We start from the raw sequence: 16,987 nt of genomic DNA, 5'->3' as shown, positions 1-16,987 counted from the left end.
TTACAATAACCACACAATTGAGACACATCGCCCAATAACTATACAATAGCTATTCGCTACAATAACTACTCCCTTTTAAATCATACAAATAAAACAACTACTTAACTTACAATGGAAAATCATATAACTAATTAATTAACTATTTATCTAATAAAATAATAACTCTAAATGTCATGCCATGTGTATCCACGCACCCACCTATAATTCCATCCTCTTAAAACGACCTTGTCCTCAAGGTTTAATTATAGGAAGAAATAATATATTCAACCTGGGCCCCAAATCTTATTGGACATGATTTTGTTGAACAAAACAATTATCATTGGGCTTTCATGTTCTTCAAAAACAACAGCCCCGAACTCCCGATCATAAACAATAACATTTAATGCCCAAGTATGTCTCATTCATGCACGTATCAACATTTTTAATCACCAAATTACAGCCTTGTTACTTTACCATGTAGCTTAGCTATACTGATATACAAAGCAGCCAAACTAGGCCACCTACTTTTTAAGGCCGCTAATTATAATACATTTCCTCAGTTAGGCCCGTTTCACACCACTCCCTTCCCAGGAAGTTGTAGAATGTACTCTCTCTCTCTCTCTCTCTCTCTCTCTCTCTCTCTCTCTCATTGTGTGCCTTTTTTTGGTATTTAATAAATAAAAGAAAACATAACCCTCTGCATCCGGAATTTTTACATGGTGTCGGCACACCCATGTAAGGGTGTCAATTTTGGCTCGGGCTCGGAAGCTCGCTCGAGCTCGGCTCGAAAAAAGCTCAGCTCGAGCTCGGCTCGATTACTTAACGAGCCGAGCCGAGCCGGCTTGCTAGGCTCGTTAAGCTTAACGAGCCGAGCCCGAATTAGGCCAGGCTCGGCTCGGCTCGTTAAGAAAAACCCGTATAAAAAAGTATTCGTAAATATAATATAAATAGTTGTAAATATAATATAAATATAATACTGCTGACGTATAATCATGACTTTTTTCTGTAATGATGACTTTTTTCCGTAAATGTCATGACTTACTACTTTTAAGTTGTATTTTTTTTGTAATTGTCATAATTTTTAATCATTTAAAACTTTATACATTCGCTGCTTTTATACTTTTTCCAGTAATGATTATTTTTTTTTTACTTTTTTTCCGTCATGATTACTCTTTATACATTCGCTGTGATAATCCAAACCTTCCATTTGATATTCGAATATAACCCAAGCTCGATACGCTCGCCACGCTGGCGAGCCTAGCCGAGACTGACCGAGCCGAGCCGAGCCTGGTTCGAGCCCAAGGCGAGCCCGAGCCTAGCCTTTGAGCTTAACGAGCCGAGCCTGGCTAAGCTCGGCTCGGCTCGTTTACACCCCTACACCTATGCAAGTATTTTTTTTTTGTAGAAAAATCAATGGAGTTAGGCCCATCAAAAGAATAGTCTGGGTTAGTTTGGGTCATCATACAGAGCCAAGCTATGCGCATATAGAAAAACTTCTACATCGAGTTTACTTTTTGTGGGTCGAACTAAATTAGTAATTGTAAGCACAATGTGATCAGAATAATAAAATAGAAAGTTTAAACGCTAAGAAGTTTCCTAAATAACTATTTTTCTCAATTTTATCAAACATGCGCGGCATGATAAGACTGAACAATAGTAAAAATAAAAAAGAAAGATTCCAGCGAGTAGTTGTTGGAACAGATCGAGCCATAGGAACCCAGACTCCAACCTTGACGAAGAAAGCATACGCCTTAGAGCGACCCTTTCCATACGCTACTATGCCACGTGGCATGTAAAAGATATGTTTAGCTCCACTCAAGGTCCCCAAATCAGTCTCCATAACAGCACTCACGAATGATAAATGAGCTAGGATGAGATGGATCTAATGGGATGCACTCGCGGGTGCCTTTTTTTACCGCACCCTTTAGTTTGGCGGATATGCACCGAAAAGGTGTGGGAGTATCAATTTTCACAGATATGAGGATATTTTTTTGTTAGGTTAGGTAATGTTAGAACTTACAAGTAGCGGTGTAAACCAGCCGGGCCGAGCCGAGCCCCAGCTCAGCTCGTTAAGCTCAAAAGCCCGAGCCAAGCGAGCCTTACCGAGCTTGGGTTATATTAAAGTCAATGCCCCTCTCTTTCCTGGACACCCCTATCTAGTGTAATTTGACCACTATTTTTACACCACGGGGGGTGGTCCAAGTAACAAATGGGGTACCAAAAAAGAGGTGACATATTTTGCCTCCCCTTCACTCCCTGGACAACCCTTTTAGTTTATAAATTAATATATAATATATATTTAAATATATTAAATACTTAATGATCCGAGCGGGGCAGAACCTGGCCTAGCTCGGGCTCGGCGGCGTGACACCCTCAGTTCAAAAGCAACCCCATTTTATTCCGGACTGGTCAAATTACACAAACTCCACGGAAAACACGTTAAAAAAACTAGAACAACACAACGAATGGAACCACTGCACTTCAACTGTCGGTTGCCTTGGTCACAGACGTAAACGTTACAAGAGGTCCCAACAACTGCGTAGACATATTGGCCTTAAACGTATCGTAACGGAGGAAAAGCTCCACCACCAAAAGCCTCCCCATCAACACCACAAAATCCTTCCCAGGACACTGCTTATTATCCACCGTCGGATCATCCGTCTCAAAACCATTCGACCACAACACGTGTTTAATCAGCTTCTCACCCTCCCCAACAAACCGACTCCCGTTATACTCCTCAGCGTTCTCGAAAATCTTCGGATCTTTTGTTGCAAATGGCTGAAACCCAAAAATCATCTCCCCTTTCTTAATTTCAAAACCAGCTTCATGATTCTCAATAATCAAATCCTTCTTAGCTTTCCCATACTGAAACATAACAGGAGGCTCCATACGCAGAGCTTCATAGACCGCTGACTTAGTCAACGGCATCTTCTCTATCGTTGATAAAGTTACTGCACCGTCAGATTTAACGGCCGATCTTATCTCCTTTACGAGCTCTTTGTGGAGATCCTCTCCGGCCAAACCAATCCATTTTAAGATCACTGGGAAGAGAACTTTGACTCCACCATAACTGTTGAAAACTGAAGCAAAGAGGATATTATGACAAGCCTCGTCTCGTTTAAGACCCATTTTTTCAGCTTCATCTAGAAGAGAACTGGCTGAAGAGTAGAAAAAATCATAGAGCTTTTTGTAGCCTGGTTTTACAATGAAAGGAGGCAGATGGAACGTGTGGAGGAGTAAATCTTCTAGAAACTTCGGTAATCCGAGGGTCATCAATGGGTGGAGCTGAAACAACAGCCATAGTGCCGCAGTTTTCGGCCCGGACGTGCCGAGTTTCGAATCGGCCGGGTTGACTCCGAAATAAGCCTGGGCGAGGTATTCGAACGAGTATTTGTCGTTAAGAGCGTTAAAATCCGATTTCCCTTTCTGGGTCAACTCGGTTTCGAGATCGTCGAAGAGGGTTTTGAAGGTGTTGTGGAATTCAGGGATGAAAAAGTCTCGTCTGGTGCGGAGAAGGTAGAATAAGAGGTCTTTGATTTTGGCGTGTTGGGACTCGGACGGATCGAGATAAGAGCAGACTCGGTAGCCACCGGTTAGGGAGGTAGAGGGCATATAAGTTCCGGTAAAAACGTCACGTTTTTCGACTTTGGAGACGTCGAAGAGGACCGGAAAACTGGCACCGTCGAGGAGGACGACGACACGTGGGTTGGAAGCCATGAAGGGTCCTGGGGGCATGTTTGAACGGAAAACGGTGGACTTGTATTTGTCCATTCGGATTTTGAAAAAGTTGTCTCGGCCTTGGTTATAGAAATAGTCGAGCCGGTCACGTATCGCTCCGATAAATGGAAGGCCATAGGAGCCGGGGATTTCTTGTATCGGGCGTTTTGGTGGTGCTGAATCTTTTATGAGAGGCTGAGATCCAGATGAAGAAACCATTTTTCTCATCTCTGTTGATTTTTTGTTTCAGGGGTTTTGGTTGGGGTTGAAAAGGGGAAAGGATGTCTGATGAGAATGAGGGGTGGATTGGACTTTGTAGGAGAACTCAGATGGGGACCACTGGGAGAGGGCTGCATGTGAAACTGGCAAATTGACTAAAACACGTGTGCTGTTTATATTACCTAGAGATAAGGCATCTTGGAATTTTGTCCATTAAAATGCGTGCTTGGAGCACAACCTATTTAGTATTTACATTGTAGCCTGTCAAATGGACAGTTTCGATGATCTTATGTGTAAGCCTCATAGTACTTTTTCAAAAATACTAGTTTATACAGGTTTACACCATATAAAATCTCATGATATACTCAGGGTTTTAAATTTCGTCGGTGGAGAGCGACACCAAAATCCGAAACGGTCATTTATTTCGGCCGAAATTTCTGTTTTTTTCGAAATTTGACTCAAAAAATCTGTTTTTTTTAAAAAAATTAATTTAAAATTTCTCCGAAAATTTCAGTAATTTCTGCCGAAATTTAATATTAAATAAAATATTAGTTTCGATTTTTGTGCTAGATTTCTACTAAAATTTTAAGTTTTCAAGTCCAAAACCGGTACCGAAACCGAAATTTTAAACCTTGGATATACTATAGCTAAATGGTAAAAAGAAAGGGGCTGTTACGCTCCTTCCCAAAACCGTATATAGGGGTGTCCACTTCTGCGTCATGTGATAGGATCCTTCAATCTGATGGGAAACCAAACGTCCGGCCCAAATACACTAAGAAAAATCTTGATCGAATGCTTCAAGTTGCTTGATTCACTGAGCATCGTTTAAAGTTCTATCAAGAAATAATAAACCGATGATAATATGTAGTACATTATCTTATGCATGGTATGTCCATTTGGAATTTTACCAAAACCATTTGCATCCTTCGCAATGTATGGCAGTATCAATGGCCTAGATTTAAACTAGAATTACAGTTGGGGCCCAGAGATTGCTTCATACAGTTGATCCTGAAAGTCACATTCTTGATAGTACTTCTTGGAATAAAAAATTGTGGGAGTGTCTTTAAAAAAAAGGAAGTGGGAAAACGTGTTAGTAGGCCCCCATCAATTCTCTGATAGAGACCGTTCATCTGCTGGGATTCATTATTTCACGTGAACGCTCATAAAATATTCACGTCGGATCATAATCCTCAGATTTTGTCTTATTCATTTAATTCATCTCAGGTGGCTGCTCTCTCATGCAACAGCCGGCCCACGAAATGCCTTCTTCAATGCTCTCATCCTTGCTAACAAAAAAGGGAGTCCCCAGTGCGCTTATGCGCGTGGTTTATGGGTGATTGCGTGCATCCATAGGGAATACTCTCACCCTAAACATTGGGGTGGGGATACCCTATGTCATAAAAAAGAAGAAGCAGGAGTTCTTAAAAAGCCCAAATTTGTGAGCATTTTCGATCATCATATTCTATCCATTTCAGTAGTAAACCCTACTCTAGATAATGTGGGTCATCCATGCTTTATTAACTAGTTTTCTGATTGGTTCTAGAGAACATCTTGGCAATTATAACACGTTTTAAGAGCTGGACATGTTTGGAAACCATAAAAATATAAAATATTGTGTTTACCCAACCTAAAAGAAGCGTAGAAAAGACGGGAGAGCAATAGACACCTGTGAGGACTAAAAGACAAGAAGCTTGGGCGGACATATCAAAACATTTAATCATTTCCCTTATTTTATTCTCTATAGCCTTTATGGTATGTTTTTTGGGGGAAATGTTATCATTATTTTGGGTGAAGAATTCAACCTACCGACAAAACGTGGTAGTGACGGAAAAGTGGAAGGGGATGTATCGTGCTACATTTAATAAACGATTTTAACCAAATTACATGCTCCTCCTCCCTCTTTTGTTAAACCAATTTTTGAAGTAAAGAATAAAGTCCGAGAATCAATAATGTACATAGTCTAGATTGTGAATATCGTCTTCTATATGTTGTATGGTGTTAGGTCTAAAATCGGTAACAGATACGGCAGTGACGTAAGAGCTGAGCTGGAGGACCTAAGGAGCTGAAGTGAAGGAACTGAGTCTTGCACAAGAGCGCACGAGGTCAGAAGACCAACCCGGAGTCATTGCTCCGGACGGGCCCTTCGACACTCAAGTCAGTATGAGCAAGAGTGCAGAGCCAAAAAATTTAAGAGTGGTAGCTTAGAAGTTATTATCACCCTTTGCTTTGAGCCTTGAGAGGCCTTTTATAGAGGGAGACCTGGGGTGGTTGGATTACCTGCTCTAGGACAGGTGTCAGCCCTTCTGTGAATTTAGGTTCACCTACTTTCAGGCAATTACCGAATTACCCCTGGGCAGCTGTTAGATTTGTGGTGGGCCCTTCTGGAGCCACGTGTCGACAGCTCATTAGTTGTTGTTTTTCGTACCCCATCAGTTGCCCCCCAGTTCTCCAAGTCATTGTAGTGATTTGGGGAAGTGTGAGGAGTTACATTCTTGAAAGGTAGAACGAGCCGGTGTTCGGGACAGCTCAATGGAGTGGAGTGGAAAATCTGTCGGGCCAAGCCATCTGTCCGGCCAGAAGTAGAGTGGAGTGGAGAATCTGTCCGGCCTGGGACGGCCAGAAGTGGAGTGGAGAATCTGTCCGGCCAAGCAGTTTGTCCGGCATGGGACGACCAGAACTGGAGTGGAAAATCTGTCCGGCCTGGGACAGCCAGAAGTGGAGTGGAGAATCTGTCCGACCAAGCCGTCTGTCCGGCCTATGACGGCCAGAAGTGGAGTGGAAAATCCGTCCGGCCAAGCCGTCTGTCCGGCCTGGGACGACCAGAAGTGGAGTGGAGAATCTGTCCGGCCTGGGACGACTAGAAGTAGAGTGGAAAATCTGTCCGGCCAAGCTGTCTGTCCGGCTTGGGACGGCCAGAAGTGGAGTGGAGAATCTGTCCAGCCAAGCCGTGTGTCCGGCCTGGGACGGCCAGAAGTTTAGTGGAAAATCTGTCCGGCCAATCCGTCTGTCCGGCCTGGGACGGCCAAAAGTAGAGTGGAGAATCTGTCCTGCCAAGCCGTCGGTCCGGCCTAGGACGGCCAGAAGTTTAGTGGAAAATCTGTCCGGCCAAGCTGTCTGTCCGGCCTGGAATGGCCTGATTTTTGTCGTTTTATAAAACGCTTCATATCCTGGCCAGCTTGGGACGGACTGATTTTTGTCGTTTTATGAAACGTGTCATATCCTGGCCGGCTTGGGACGGACACATTTTTGTCGTCTAGCTAAGCGTCATATTCTGGCCGGCTTGGGACAGACTGATTTTTGTCTTCTAGAGAATGCGTCATATTCTGGCCGGCTTGGAACGGACTGATTTTTGTCGTTTTATGAAACACGTCATATCGTGGCCGGCTTGGGACGAACACATTTTTGTCGTCTAGCGAATGCGTTATATCCTGGCCGGCTTGGGACGGACTGATTTTTGTTGTTTTATGAAACGCGTCATATCCTGGCAGGCTTGGGACAGACACATTTTTGTCGTTTAGCGAATGCGTCATATCCTGGCCGGCTTGGGACGGACTGATTGTTTTTTTAGACGGGCACAATCACTTAGAAGGTATCTTGTACTCCAGCACTTCATGGGACTGCCCTTAATCCCTAGGAGATCTTTTTCGCATTCATATCGTACGCGCGTAGTCTATACACGAGTATTTAATCACGCCCTTGCCTCGAAGTGTGTGCCCTTCATTAATGAGGGACACGTGGCATCGTCTTGTTCGCGAATGCGAACCGTCTTTAGTCTCAAGGCTATAAAATGAGGTTTTCACCTTTCATATTTTCACTTTTACTTTTACTTTCCCTTTTCTCTCTGCCTTCTCTGCCTGTTCAGCTCTGCTAGCCCGTGGTTGTGGTCGTCAGCAAGCATAGGAGCCTTTCCCCTCAGGCCGGTAATCTTCTTTTCAGATTGTATCTATTTGATTTCTCTTTCAGCGTTCTCTATGTCCAGTAGTGCTTCAAGTTCTGAGTCTGGTTCTAGGTCCTCTTCAGGGGAGTCCGTATCTTCTAGTAGTTCAGGGTCTAGTTCCTCGGAAAGGACCCAAACTAATCCGACCAGGACTCTCGGCCCCTATATGGCGAGTTCTGATGTTAGTGTAGAGGTCGTAGATAGTGGGGACGAGGTGATTTTGGATCTGAATACCACCCCGCCCCCAACGGATAGTTACTTCCGGGCAGAGGCGAGCGCAGGTAGTGATGCTGCCGAGGCATCCACCACATTCCTTCCGGGCCGGGCCGTCGAGGTCACCGCCAGGACTCGGATGGGCGCCGATCCGAAATATAATATTCAGGCTCTTTAAGAGGAGAATATCCTTGATGAGTCCAGGCTAGGGGACATTAGAGATAGGTATTGTATTCCCCAAAGATTCAGGCTGAGGGCCGTGATAGAGGGAGATAGGACCTGCAACGACAGCACTGACGTCTGTATATATGATGAGTTGTTAAGAGCCGGGCTCAGGTTCCCTATGCATCCATTCTTCGCCGCAGTCCTTCGATATTACGGCCTGGCTCCGACTCAGGTCGCGCCGAACTCATGGAGGACGCTGGTCGGGTTCATATACCTCGTCCAGGGCCGGCTCCAAAGGAGCTTGTCCATACCACTGTTCCGGATGTGTGCGCATTTGAAGAGGCATAAGGATAGAGGTTAGATTTACATCAGCTAACGCCCTGAGGTGAAAGGGATTATTGGCATTCCATCCTCCATACACCTATGGAAGAACAGGTTCTTCTATGTCGAGGACGGCGAGCCCACTGAGCCCAGGTCGTTTCCCTTGAAGTGGGACACCCCGGATACACTTGCGCTGAGCCGCAAGCCGCTCTTGGAGGGCAAGGACATGAGAACGTTTGCTCTAGTCTGCGAGAAGTTGCATCGGGAGAGCCTGATTCATTGTGCGGACTTTTCTAGGGAAGAGGTCCTGGTCGGGCTCGGCATTAGTATTGCGACCCCGGCACGTATGCTGCTAGTCTTGCTTTTGAGCTCCTCTTTTCTTTCTTTATCTCTGACCGGTTTTTATTTGTCCTGTTGAACTCCAGAAATGCAGACGCAGTCAAAGCTGGAGAAGGTGAGGCAGGGGCGTTTGGTAGGGGTCAGGGCCAGAAGAGGAAAGCCCCTGAGATTTCAATTCCCGCGCCGACGAAGGACGCACCGCCCCCCAAGGGCAAGCCCACAGTGAGGTTGGTCGGCTCCTACGGCCGGGGAGCGGGGGGCACTAAATCAGGGGACGCAGCTACCGGAGCCCGCCCCACCCCCGCGAGGTCCGAGGACAACGTCTTTCGGTCTAACTGGGCCGTTCAGAAGAGCGACACCGGCCTGGGTGATAGCCGTGTCGCTATAGAGATCGTCACCAAAGGCCTACTAAACAAGGACCAGCTTCGGGTTTTGAACGAGCCCCCAGATGCGGCCGATGAGGCCATTTTCTCCTTGGTCTATCAAATCAGATTATATTATCACGACTTCCGCGGGAAGAGTTGGAAGTTCTCTGCCGCGATCACTCAGTCCGAGGAGGAGAACGGCAAGCTGATACAGGAGGCATCCGAGCACCATAGAAAATGTTATCAGCAATACTGTATTTTAATGAGGGCACTCCTCACTTTATTAAAAGTACGGTATGGCCTGCACCATAGTATGATCCAAACCGTACATTAGATGGACCCTAGCCTAAATAAGTTGTGCCCCAAAAATTATTTCCATAGGTTGATTCAAACCCTACGATCTATAGAGGATTAGGACCAACCCTCAAACATTCAGATCGGAGGGTTAGGATCAGCCTATGTAAATGATTTTTGGGGGCACAACCTATTTAGGTTGTGGCCCATCTAATGGACGGTATGGATCATCCTATGGTGCGTACTTTTAATAAAGTGAGAGTGCCCTCGTCAAAGTACAGTAGTGTTGATAACATTTCCCTTGTTTTTTTACTCATAATCAGCCCCCACGTCTCTCTGGCTTCTTAAGTCTCCATCTTCCTACCCTTGTCACGCTGACATAAAATCCAGTAGTTTTTTTTTCCCTAGGTAGCCTAAGATGCCTATAAAGTTTAAAAATTAGAAGGGTACTGCAAAGATATTGCGACCGACTTAGTATTGGATATGACAAAACGTGGTGGTGACAGAAAAGTGGAAGGGGAGGTATCATGCTATATTTAGGGCGATGATATTTTCACTCCCCCTAAAGTACGCATTCGCTCCCCTTATACTGTGAACAGTGGGCAACTTTAACGTCAAATCACGTAAAAAGGGGAGCGGATGCGTACTGCAGGGGGAGTGAAAATATCATTGCCCTATATTTAATAAACGATTTTAACCAAATTACATGCTCCGCCTCCCTCTTTTGTTAAACCAATTTTTGAAGTAATGAATAAAGTCCGAGAATCATTAATGTACATAGTCTAGATTGTGAATATCGTCTTCTATTTGTTGTATGGATTTCTTTTAGAATTAATGTCGAATTTTCGTCAGTTCCTAGGAACTCTAGAAAAATGCTATATAACTTCTTACTACTTGCATAGGCTTTAGAATATGTTTGAATTGCATGTTCTCTAAGAGCCTCTATGTTGGTACTTCTATTTTCTTGAGCAAGAGATTTAAATTTCGAGTTCCCCATCATGCAACTTCCATTAAATTGCATTAATAAAGAAGGTCTCTTCTTTATTATATTGGAACAACAATTCCATTAAATTTCCAACTAAAATTAGGCCACTCATTTTATCAGAGATATTATAAGAGGTGCACTGCTAAAGTCGTTCCTTGAAGATAGTAGACGCCTCCCAATTAGGGGTGCAACACGGGTCGGGTTGGGTCAGGTTGAGGCCAACCCTAACCCAATCCGAGATAGCATTCTCTCAACCCTAACCCAACCCAACCCGAGCCTCGGGTTGAGGATGGCCAACCCTAACCCAACCCTCCTCCAAATTGTGTCGGGTTGGGTTCGGGTACATCAACGGCCAAATAGAAAAATACAAGAAAAAATAGCTTAATCCTAGAAAATCATGAGAAAATTAGAGAACAGAGGTCGGGTTCGGATCGGGTTGCCAAGGCCTCAACCCTAGCCCAACACAAAATTAAATCGGGTTGGCTGTTCCCAACCCTAACCCAACCCGACCCGAGCCAAAACTGGGTCGAACCCGTTGGATTTGGGTTGAGCCCGACCCAAGTTGCACCCCTACTCCCAATTGTGAAAGGAATTTAGGCAACACTATCTTTTGGATATAACCAAGCCAAACTATATTTGTACCCTTGATTTGGTTTGCTCTACAAATCAAGATTAGTTGTACTTGATTCAACTTTTATCGATTACCTTTAAAATTGTTAAGTCTCACTTTTAGACTTGCAAGTGATTTAGAGACCTAAAGACTTTTCTCTATAATTCTATTTTACTAATTAGGTAATCTTAAAATCAGCATGAAGCAATCTAATATTGACAAACCTATATATAAAAACTCAATCGAAGGCTAAAATTATATAACATACACTTACTAAGATAAGTCTAAATCAAATCAACTTGCTTTAATCGAATCCGTAAATTGTGAGGATTAAAATTCAAATGTTTAATCAAAGAGACACTCTTATTACACTTCTTTTGTATATTTGATCTCTTAAGGCTATTAAAACTCTTTAATGTTGAATGAGATCTTATTGTAAATTTGCATTCACCCACCAGTCTCATAGAGGTATCTTGGTGCTAAGGGTGAGTTCTCTGGCACACGACCCAATGGAATACACAAAGTTAATTTAGAGCATCCAACAAAAGTAAACAACAAATTATGAGGTCTAACAAAATTGTAGGATTGCATATTCCTGCACCTTGAAAACGGAACCACCGCATGAATTGTGATGCACCTCATGCTTTTGTCCTCTAATTCTTGGAGTCCACCACCCTACATAAATTAATGAGAGAAATCAAAATAAACACTAGGCCCTTTTTGTTATGAATTTAACGAATCGATCGTGAGTCCAAACTGATTATTGGACTCAAAATTACGGCCCTGCTCGTTTGGGATTGTGAAAACCGATTGTGAGCGCCAATCTGATTATTGGACACAAAATTACATTAATTTTGATTCCAATAATCGGATTGGGTGGTCACCATCGGTTATCATAATCTCAAAAGAACATCGCCTAAATGTAAATTTCAGTCCAATAATCCGCTTTGGACTCACAATCAGTTCAAAAATATCTAAAACAAACAGGGTCTTTAGGAGTTTGCAAGAGATAGAGATTATAGAAGGGTTTCTTTAAAGCATAAGAAAACTCTTCAGTTTTCCAATGTAAGATTAAAAGCTCACCACCAAAAAATGAGAATGGAATGAATCGGAGGAAGGAATGGAGACCAGTTGCAAATAAGGATCCTATCATTATTGAAGAGGCAAAAGATAAGAAATAAGATGACATTATCAAAGCCGCCTTGAACAGCAGAAACTCATCCTTCAATGGTGTTCCTGACACCACGGAAGAGGGAAAAGAAAAGTTAGAAGATGATTTTAAAGAAGCAGATTCGACTAGCAGAGGCTTAACCTTAAATGAGAAATATTCAGAGTTGGAGGAAGGGAAAAAGTTAGAATCTAATGTCATTAGATTATCTAACCCATATGCGGTTCTGGATCATTTAGAGGATGATGATTCGGAACCCGAAATTGGTAAGGCTTTTCCAAATTTGGTTCCAATCGAGCGTGATGATAGTGGTGATCAAGAGACATCAAAACTTAAAGAATCAAATGATTACTGGAAGTAAACAAGAAAATTTGGCCAGAACGCTCTCAAAGAGCCCAGTATACCTCTTCCAAATTAGTTGATTATGTAATTCAGCATTTTGATCTCTTAGGCTTAGTGTTTGCCGCTAAATGTGTTGAGCTTTGGATCTCCCTCCCTCGCATGTTCCGAGTTAGGGTTGTTATGTGCTCTTATTGTATCATCTTTCTCTTTATGAAATAAATCAGCAAAATAGGCAGGGGTCCCGTTAAACCCCAACTTACCCATAATAAAAAAGAGAGATTAAAAGCTCGGTCTGCAAAACTCAATGCTTATAAGGAAGCTCCAGATGTAAAGTAAAGCCCAAAAAAATTGATTGATGAAATTGCTCGTACAGGACATTTGATCCGTGACAGGCGACGAGGGGATAAGACGACCCCATGCAAGAGTTTGGTAGGAGATGGTAGGACTCACTGAAAGTATAAGATTTAAAAGTTGAATTGAAATAGGTAAGGGACTTTAGTTTAGAATTGGAATCTAATGTCCAACTTTGAGTCAGGCTCTATCCTATCTTAGAGAAATTCGGCTTTAGATTTGGGTCGCTTGGGGTAAGCTTTAAGATTTAGGGTACCGACCAGTTGTGGCAAGCTTTGCTTGATCAGCGAGTTGCAAGGCCGGTATACAATAGCGAAGCGATTTTTTTTATTTTTTTTTGGCTTTCTTAGCGACGTAGAATTCGGTTGCACTGCTTGATGCAAGTTTCCTAGACACAGATTGCGGTATGCTTCGGCAAGGCGGATATCCAGTAGTGGGATCTTCACTAGCTGCTTTGATAGGCCTTGTTGGCTTAAATGCGTGTAGTAGAGACCAACCACAAGCATGCAATGGCGAGTTTGGCCTCAACCACAATTGAAGAGAATTGAAATGTCCAGCGAGCTTCGAGGCTAAAATTCTGGAGACTTGCAAGCTTTCTCAACTATCAAATAGTATAGAATCTTGCTCTTGGGCTGTAGTCGAATTTAGAGATTTCTTGCTTCTACTGTGATAGTTGCATTTAGATTTGTTGATCAAATAGCCAAGCTGAACTGAGATTCAACCCTTAAGGATTGTACAGCATGTACTGAAAGTGCATGCTGTACTAATGTTTGGGTCAACTAATGAATATGTAATGCTCTAGGATGTATGCAATATGGGATTAGTGATTAAGCTTAGAGAAGAGATTTTAAGAAAATATCAGTCAATTAGCAAGTTGAGAAACTGGACAGGGGTGAAGTAGGTTTTAATAGAGAATCAGCGTGTTAACAATGGGCATGAAACAATTAAGCATTGGGGAAAGCTAGCATAGTTTATCAAATATTTGGGATAGTGCTCAACCAGTGTAGTGTATGAAAACTTATTTTATTAAATAGGTGCCTTAGAAAAACTGATTTGCAGAGTGCAGCTCTTCAGTGCAAGACTTTAATAAAGAATAAATAGGGGGGGAAAACTACACTACATAAGTTAGAGAAGCAGTTTATTCCTTGGTGACAGAGAGAACCACTAGAGCAACTAATTAAGGCAAATGTATGACTTGCTTGCCTACAGGTGACAAGGTTGCATGAGAACAGTTTATAGATGAATATTTTGTATCAAGGAACGGAACAAATATCAACAAGAGGTGTTTATCCAGGAGTATTATAACATGCAGATTGAAAACAGAAGGAAATAAGAGAGGTTTAGTGCTTCCCTTTTTGCAGATTCCGCAGACGAATTAGTGAAATGTGAAAGAACGGCGAAGGGTCTCGATGGCCTTTGATGATGGAGAGGTATTATGTGGACGTGGTGGGATGTCTGAAGACATCGTTAATTCGCTGCCCCAGTGTAAAAAGGATGGCGAAAAATAGAGAAAATAAAGAAGAAAATGAAGAACCGTGGAAAAGCTTGAGAGAAGAAGAACTTGAAAGTTTGTAATGGGCTTTGTGCCTGTGATTTTCGTGCTTTGAAGGGCTGTGGAGTAGGGTTTTTATAGGCAAAATGGGTAAGAAACTACTGTTAGGCCTAAAATCGGTAACAGGTTATGGTAGGGCTGGGCGGTCCGAACTAACGAGCCACGACTGAGGGGCTGGTTGAGTCCTGCGCTGCACAGAGTACAGACAAGAAAGAAAAGGGTCAGAAGACCAACCCGGAGTGATACTCCGGACGGGCGCTTCGACACTCAAGTCAGTATGAGCAGGAGTGCAGAGCAATGTCAGAGCAAAAAGCTTAGAGTTTTGGTTCTCAGATTTTTCAGGACCCTCACCTTAGCACAAGTGAAGGCTATTTATAGTGATTCTGAGCCACCTGTCTAGGACAGGTGGTAGTTCTGAGCCAGGTGGTGGCCTCTGAATGGACCAGGTTTCATACCTAAGGAGGGCAGGTGGAGGTCCCTGATTGGTCCAGGTGCCACACCTAGTGGGGACAGGTGTTGGCCTTCCAACGGTCCTTGTGAGGGCCACGTGCCAGCAGCCAATTGGATGCTGAGTTCGGATTCTCTCAGTGCTGAGTCCGGATTCCCTCAGTGCTGAGTCCGGATTCCCTCAGTGCTGAGTCCGGACCCTATCAGTTGCCCCCTGGTTCTTCAAGCCATGAAAGTGGCTAGAAGAAGCAAAGAGAAGGTAAAGACAGCGTCGGGCCGGCCTTAAGACCTCCAGGCAGCTGAGGCCGGGCTCAGACTCAGCTAGGAGAAATAGTGGCTGGACAGGAGACTCCTGGCGCCCTGGCCTGGCCTCGGCGTTTGGCCTGAAGGAGTACGGCCGGGCAGAAGGCATTCGACTATCCAGCACGGCTAAATTTTTGACCAGAGGTCTGGGCGGCCAGGGGTCCTGGACGTCCTTGGTTCAGGAAGTCATGTGGTCCTGCTCGGCTAAGGCTGTGAACGGCCAGCCGGGCAGGTCTTTGCTGGTAAAACTTTTTGTCGCCTAGCGCTTTTGTCGTCTAGTGTACGCGCCATATCCTGTCCGGAAAGCCGGACAGGTCTTTTGTCGTCTAGCGCTTTTGTCGTCTAGCGAACGCGCCATATCCTGTCCGGACAGCCGGACAGGTCTTTTGTCGCCTAGCGCTTTTGTCGTCTAGCGAACGCGCCATATCCTGTCCGGACATCCGGACAGGTCTTTTGTCTTCTGAATTATCCTGTCCGGACAGCCGGACAGGTCTTTTGTCGCCTAGCGCTTTTGTCGTCTAGCGAACGCGCCATATCCTGTCCGGACAGCCGGACAGGTCTTTTGTCGTCTAGCGCTTTTGTCGTCTAGCGAACGCGCCATATCCTGTCCGGACAGCCGGACAGGTCTTTTGTCTTCTAGCGCTTTTGTCGTCTAGCGAACGCGCCATATCCTGTCCGGACAGCCGGACAGGTAATGCCTCATATCCTGTCCGGACAGCCGGACAAGTCTTTTGTCGCCTAGCGCTTTTGTCGTCTAGCGAACGCGCCATATCCTGTCCGGACAGCCGGACAGGTAATGCCTCATATCCTGTCCGGACAGCCGGACAGGTCTTTTGTCGCCTAGCGCTTTTGTCGTCTAGCGAACGCGCCATATCCTGTCCGGATAGCCGGACAGGTCTTTTGTCTTCTAGCGCTTTTGTCGTCTAGCGAACGCGCCATATCCTGTCCGGACAGCCGGACAGGTCTTTTGTCTTCTGAATGCCTCATATCCTGTCCGGACAGCCGGACAGGTCTTTTGTCGCCTGAATGCGCCATATCCTGTCCGGAAAGCCGGACAGGTCTTTTGTCTTCTAGCGCTTTTGTCGTCTAGCGAACGCGCCATATCCTGTCCGGACAGCCGGACAGGTCTTTTGTCTTCTGAATGCCTCATATCCTGTCCGGACAGCCGGACAGGTCTTTTGTCGCCTGAATGCGCCATATCCTGTCCGGAAAGCCGGACAGGTCTTTTGTCTTCTGAATGCCTCATATCCTGTCCGGACAGCCGGACAGGTCTTTTGTCGCCTGAATGCGCCATATCCTGTCCGGAAAGCCGGACAGGTCTTTTGTCTTCTGGCGCTTTGGGACCTGTGCCTTGTATTTAATGCAGGCGGCGCATTTAATGCGGACGGCGCATTTAATGCGAGCGGCGCATTTAATGTGGAAGGCGACGTGGCGCACTCCGGCTGGCGGAAATGGGCGGGATTTTTCCCGCTCTTCCCAGCTTCTCTATAAATACTGAAGTTTACTCTTCATTTCTTACTTTTCATCTTTTACTCTCCTCCTCTTCTGTTCGGCTACTCAAGTTTTCTGCCCGCTTCGGATCAGTGAGCCCGGAGGTCCTCGTCCGACACTTCAGTTCGGTAATCTTTTTTAGCTTTTAGCTTTTCTTTTCTTCCTTTTTTATGTCTAGCACTAGTTCAG

At 44.5% G+C, this 16,987-nt stretch overlaps 1 protein-coding gene across 1 annotated transcript; it reads right to left on the bottom strand.

Moving 5' to 3' along the window:
* Positions 1 to 2,356: 2,356 nt before the first annotated feature.
* Positions 2,357 to 3,990, bottom strand: LOC143875505 (allene oxide synthase 1, chloroplastic-like). The gene has a single exon (XM_077377073.1). It carries the CDS (start codon positions 3,922 to 3,924, stop codon positions 2,461 to 2,463), a length of 1,464 nt encoding a protein of 487 aa, XP_077233188.1. The 5' UTR covers positions 3,925 to 3,990; the 3' UTR covers positions 2,357 to 2,460.
* Between the last annotated feature and the right edge of the window lie 12,997 nt (positions 3,991 to 16,987).

This window comes from Tasmannia lanceolata, unplaced genomic scaffold, assembly GCF_043159265.1.
Source record: "Tasmannia lanceolata isolate RefF3 unplaced genomic scaffold, GAP_Taslan_0.1 ptg000004l, whole genome shotgun sequence".
Classification (NCBI taxonomy): Eukaryota; Viridiplantae; Streptophyta; class Magnoliopsida; order Canellales; family Winteraceae; genus Tasmannia; species Tasmannia lanceolata.
Note: the sequence above shows the minus strand (reverse complement) of the source record. Positions and strands in the feature narration are given on the sequence as shown.

Bases quoted from the DNA above. Each gene is read 5' to 3' on its own strand.
- LOC143875505 (XM_077377073.1), bottom strand. From the start codon at position 3,924: ATGAGAAAAATGGTTTCTTCATCTGGATCTCAGCCTCTCATAAAAGAT.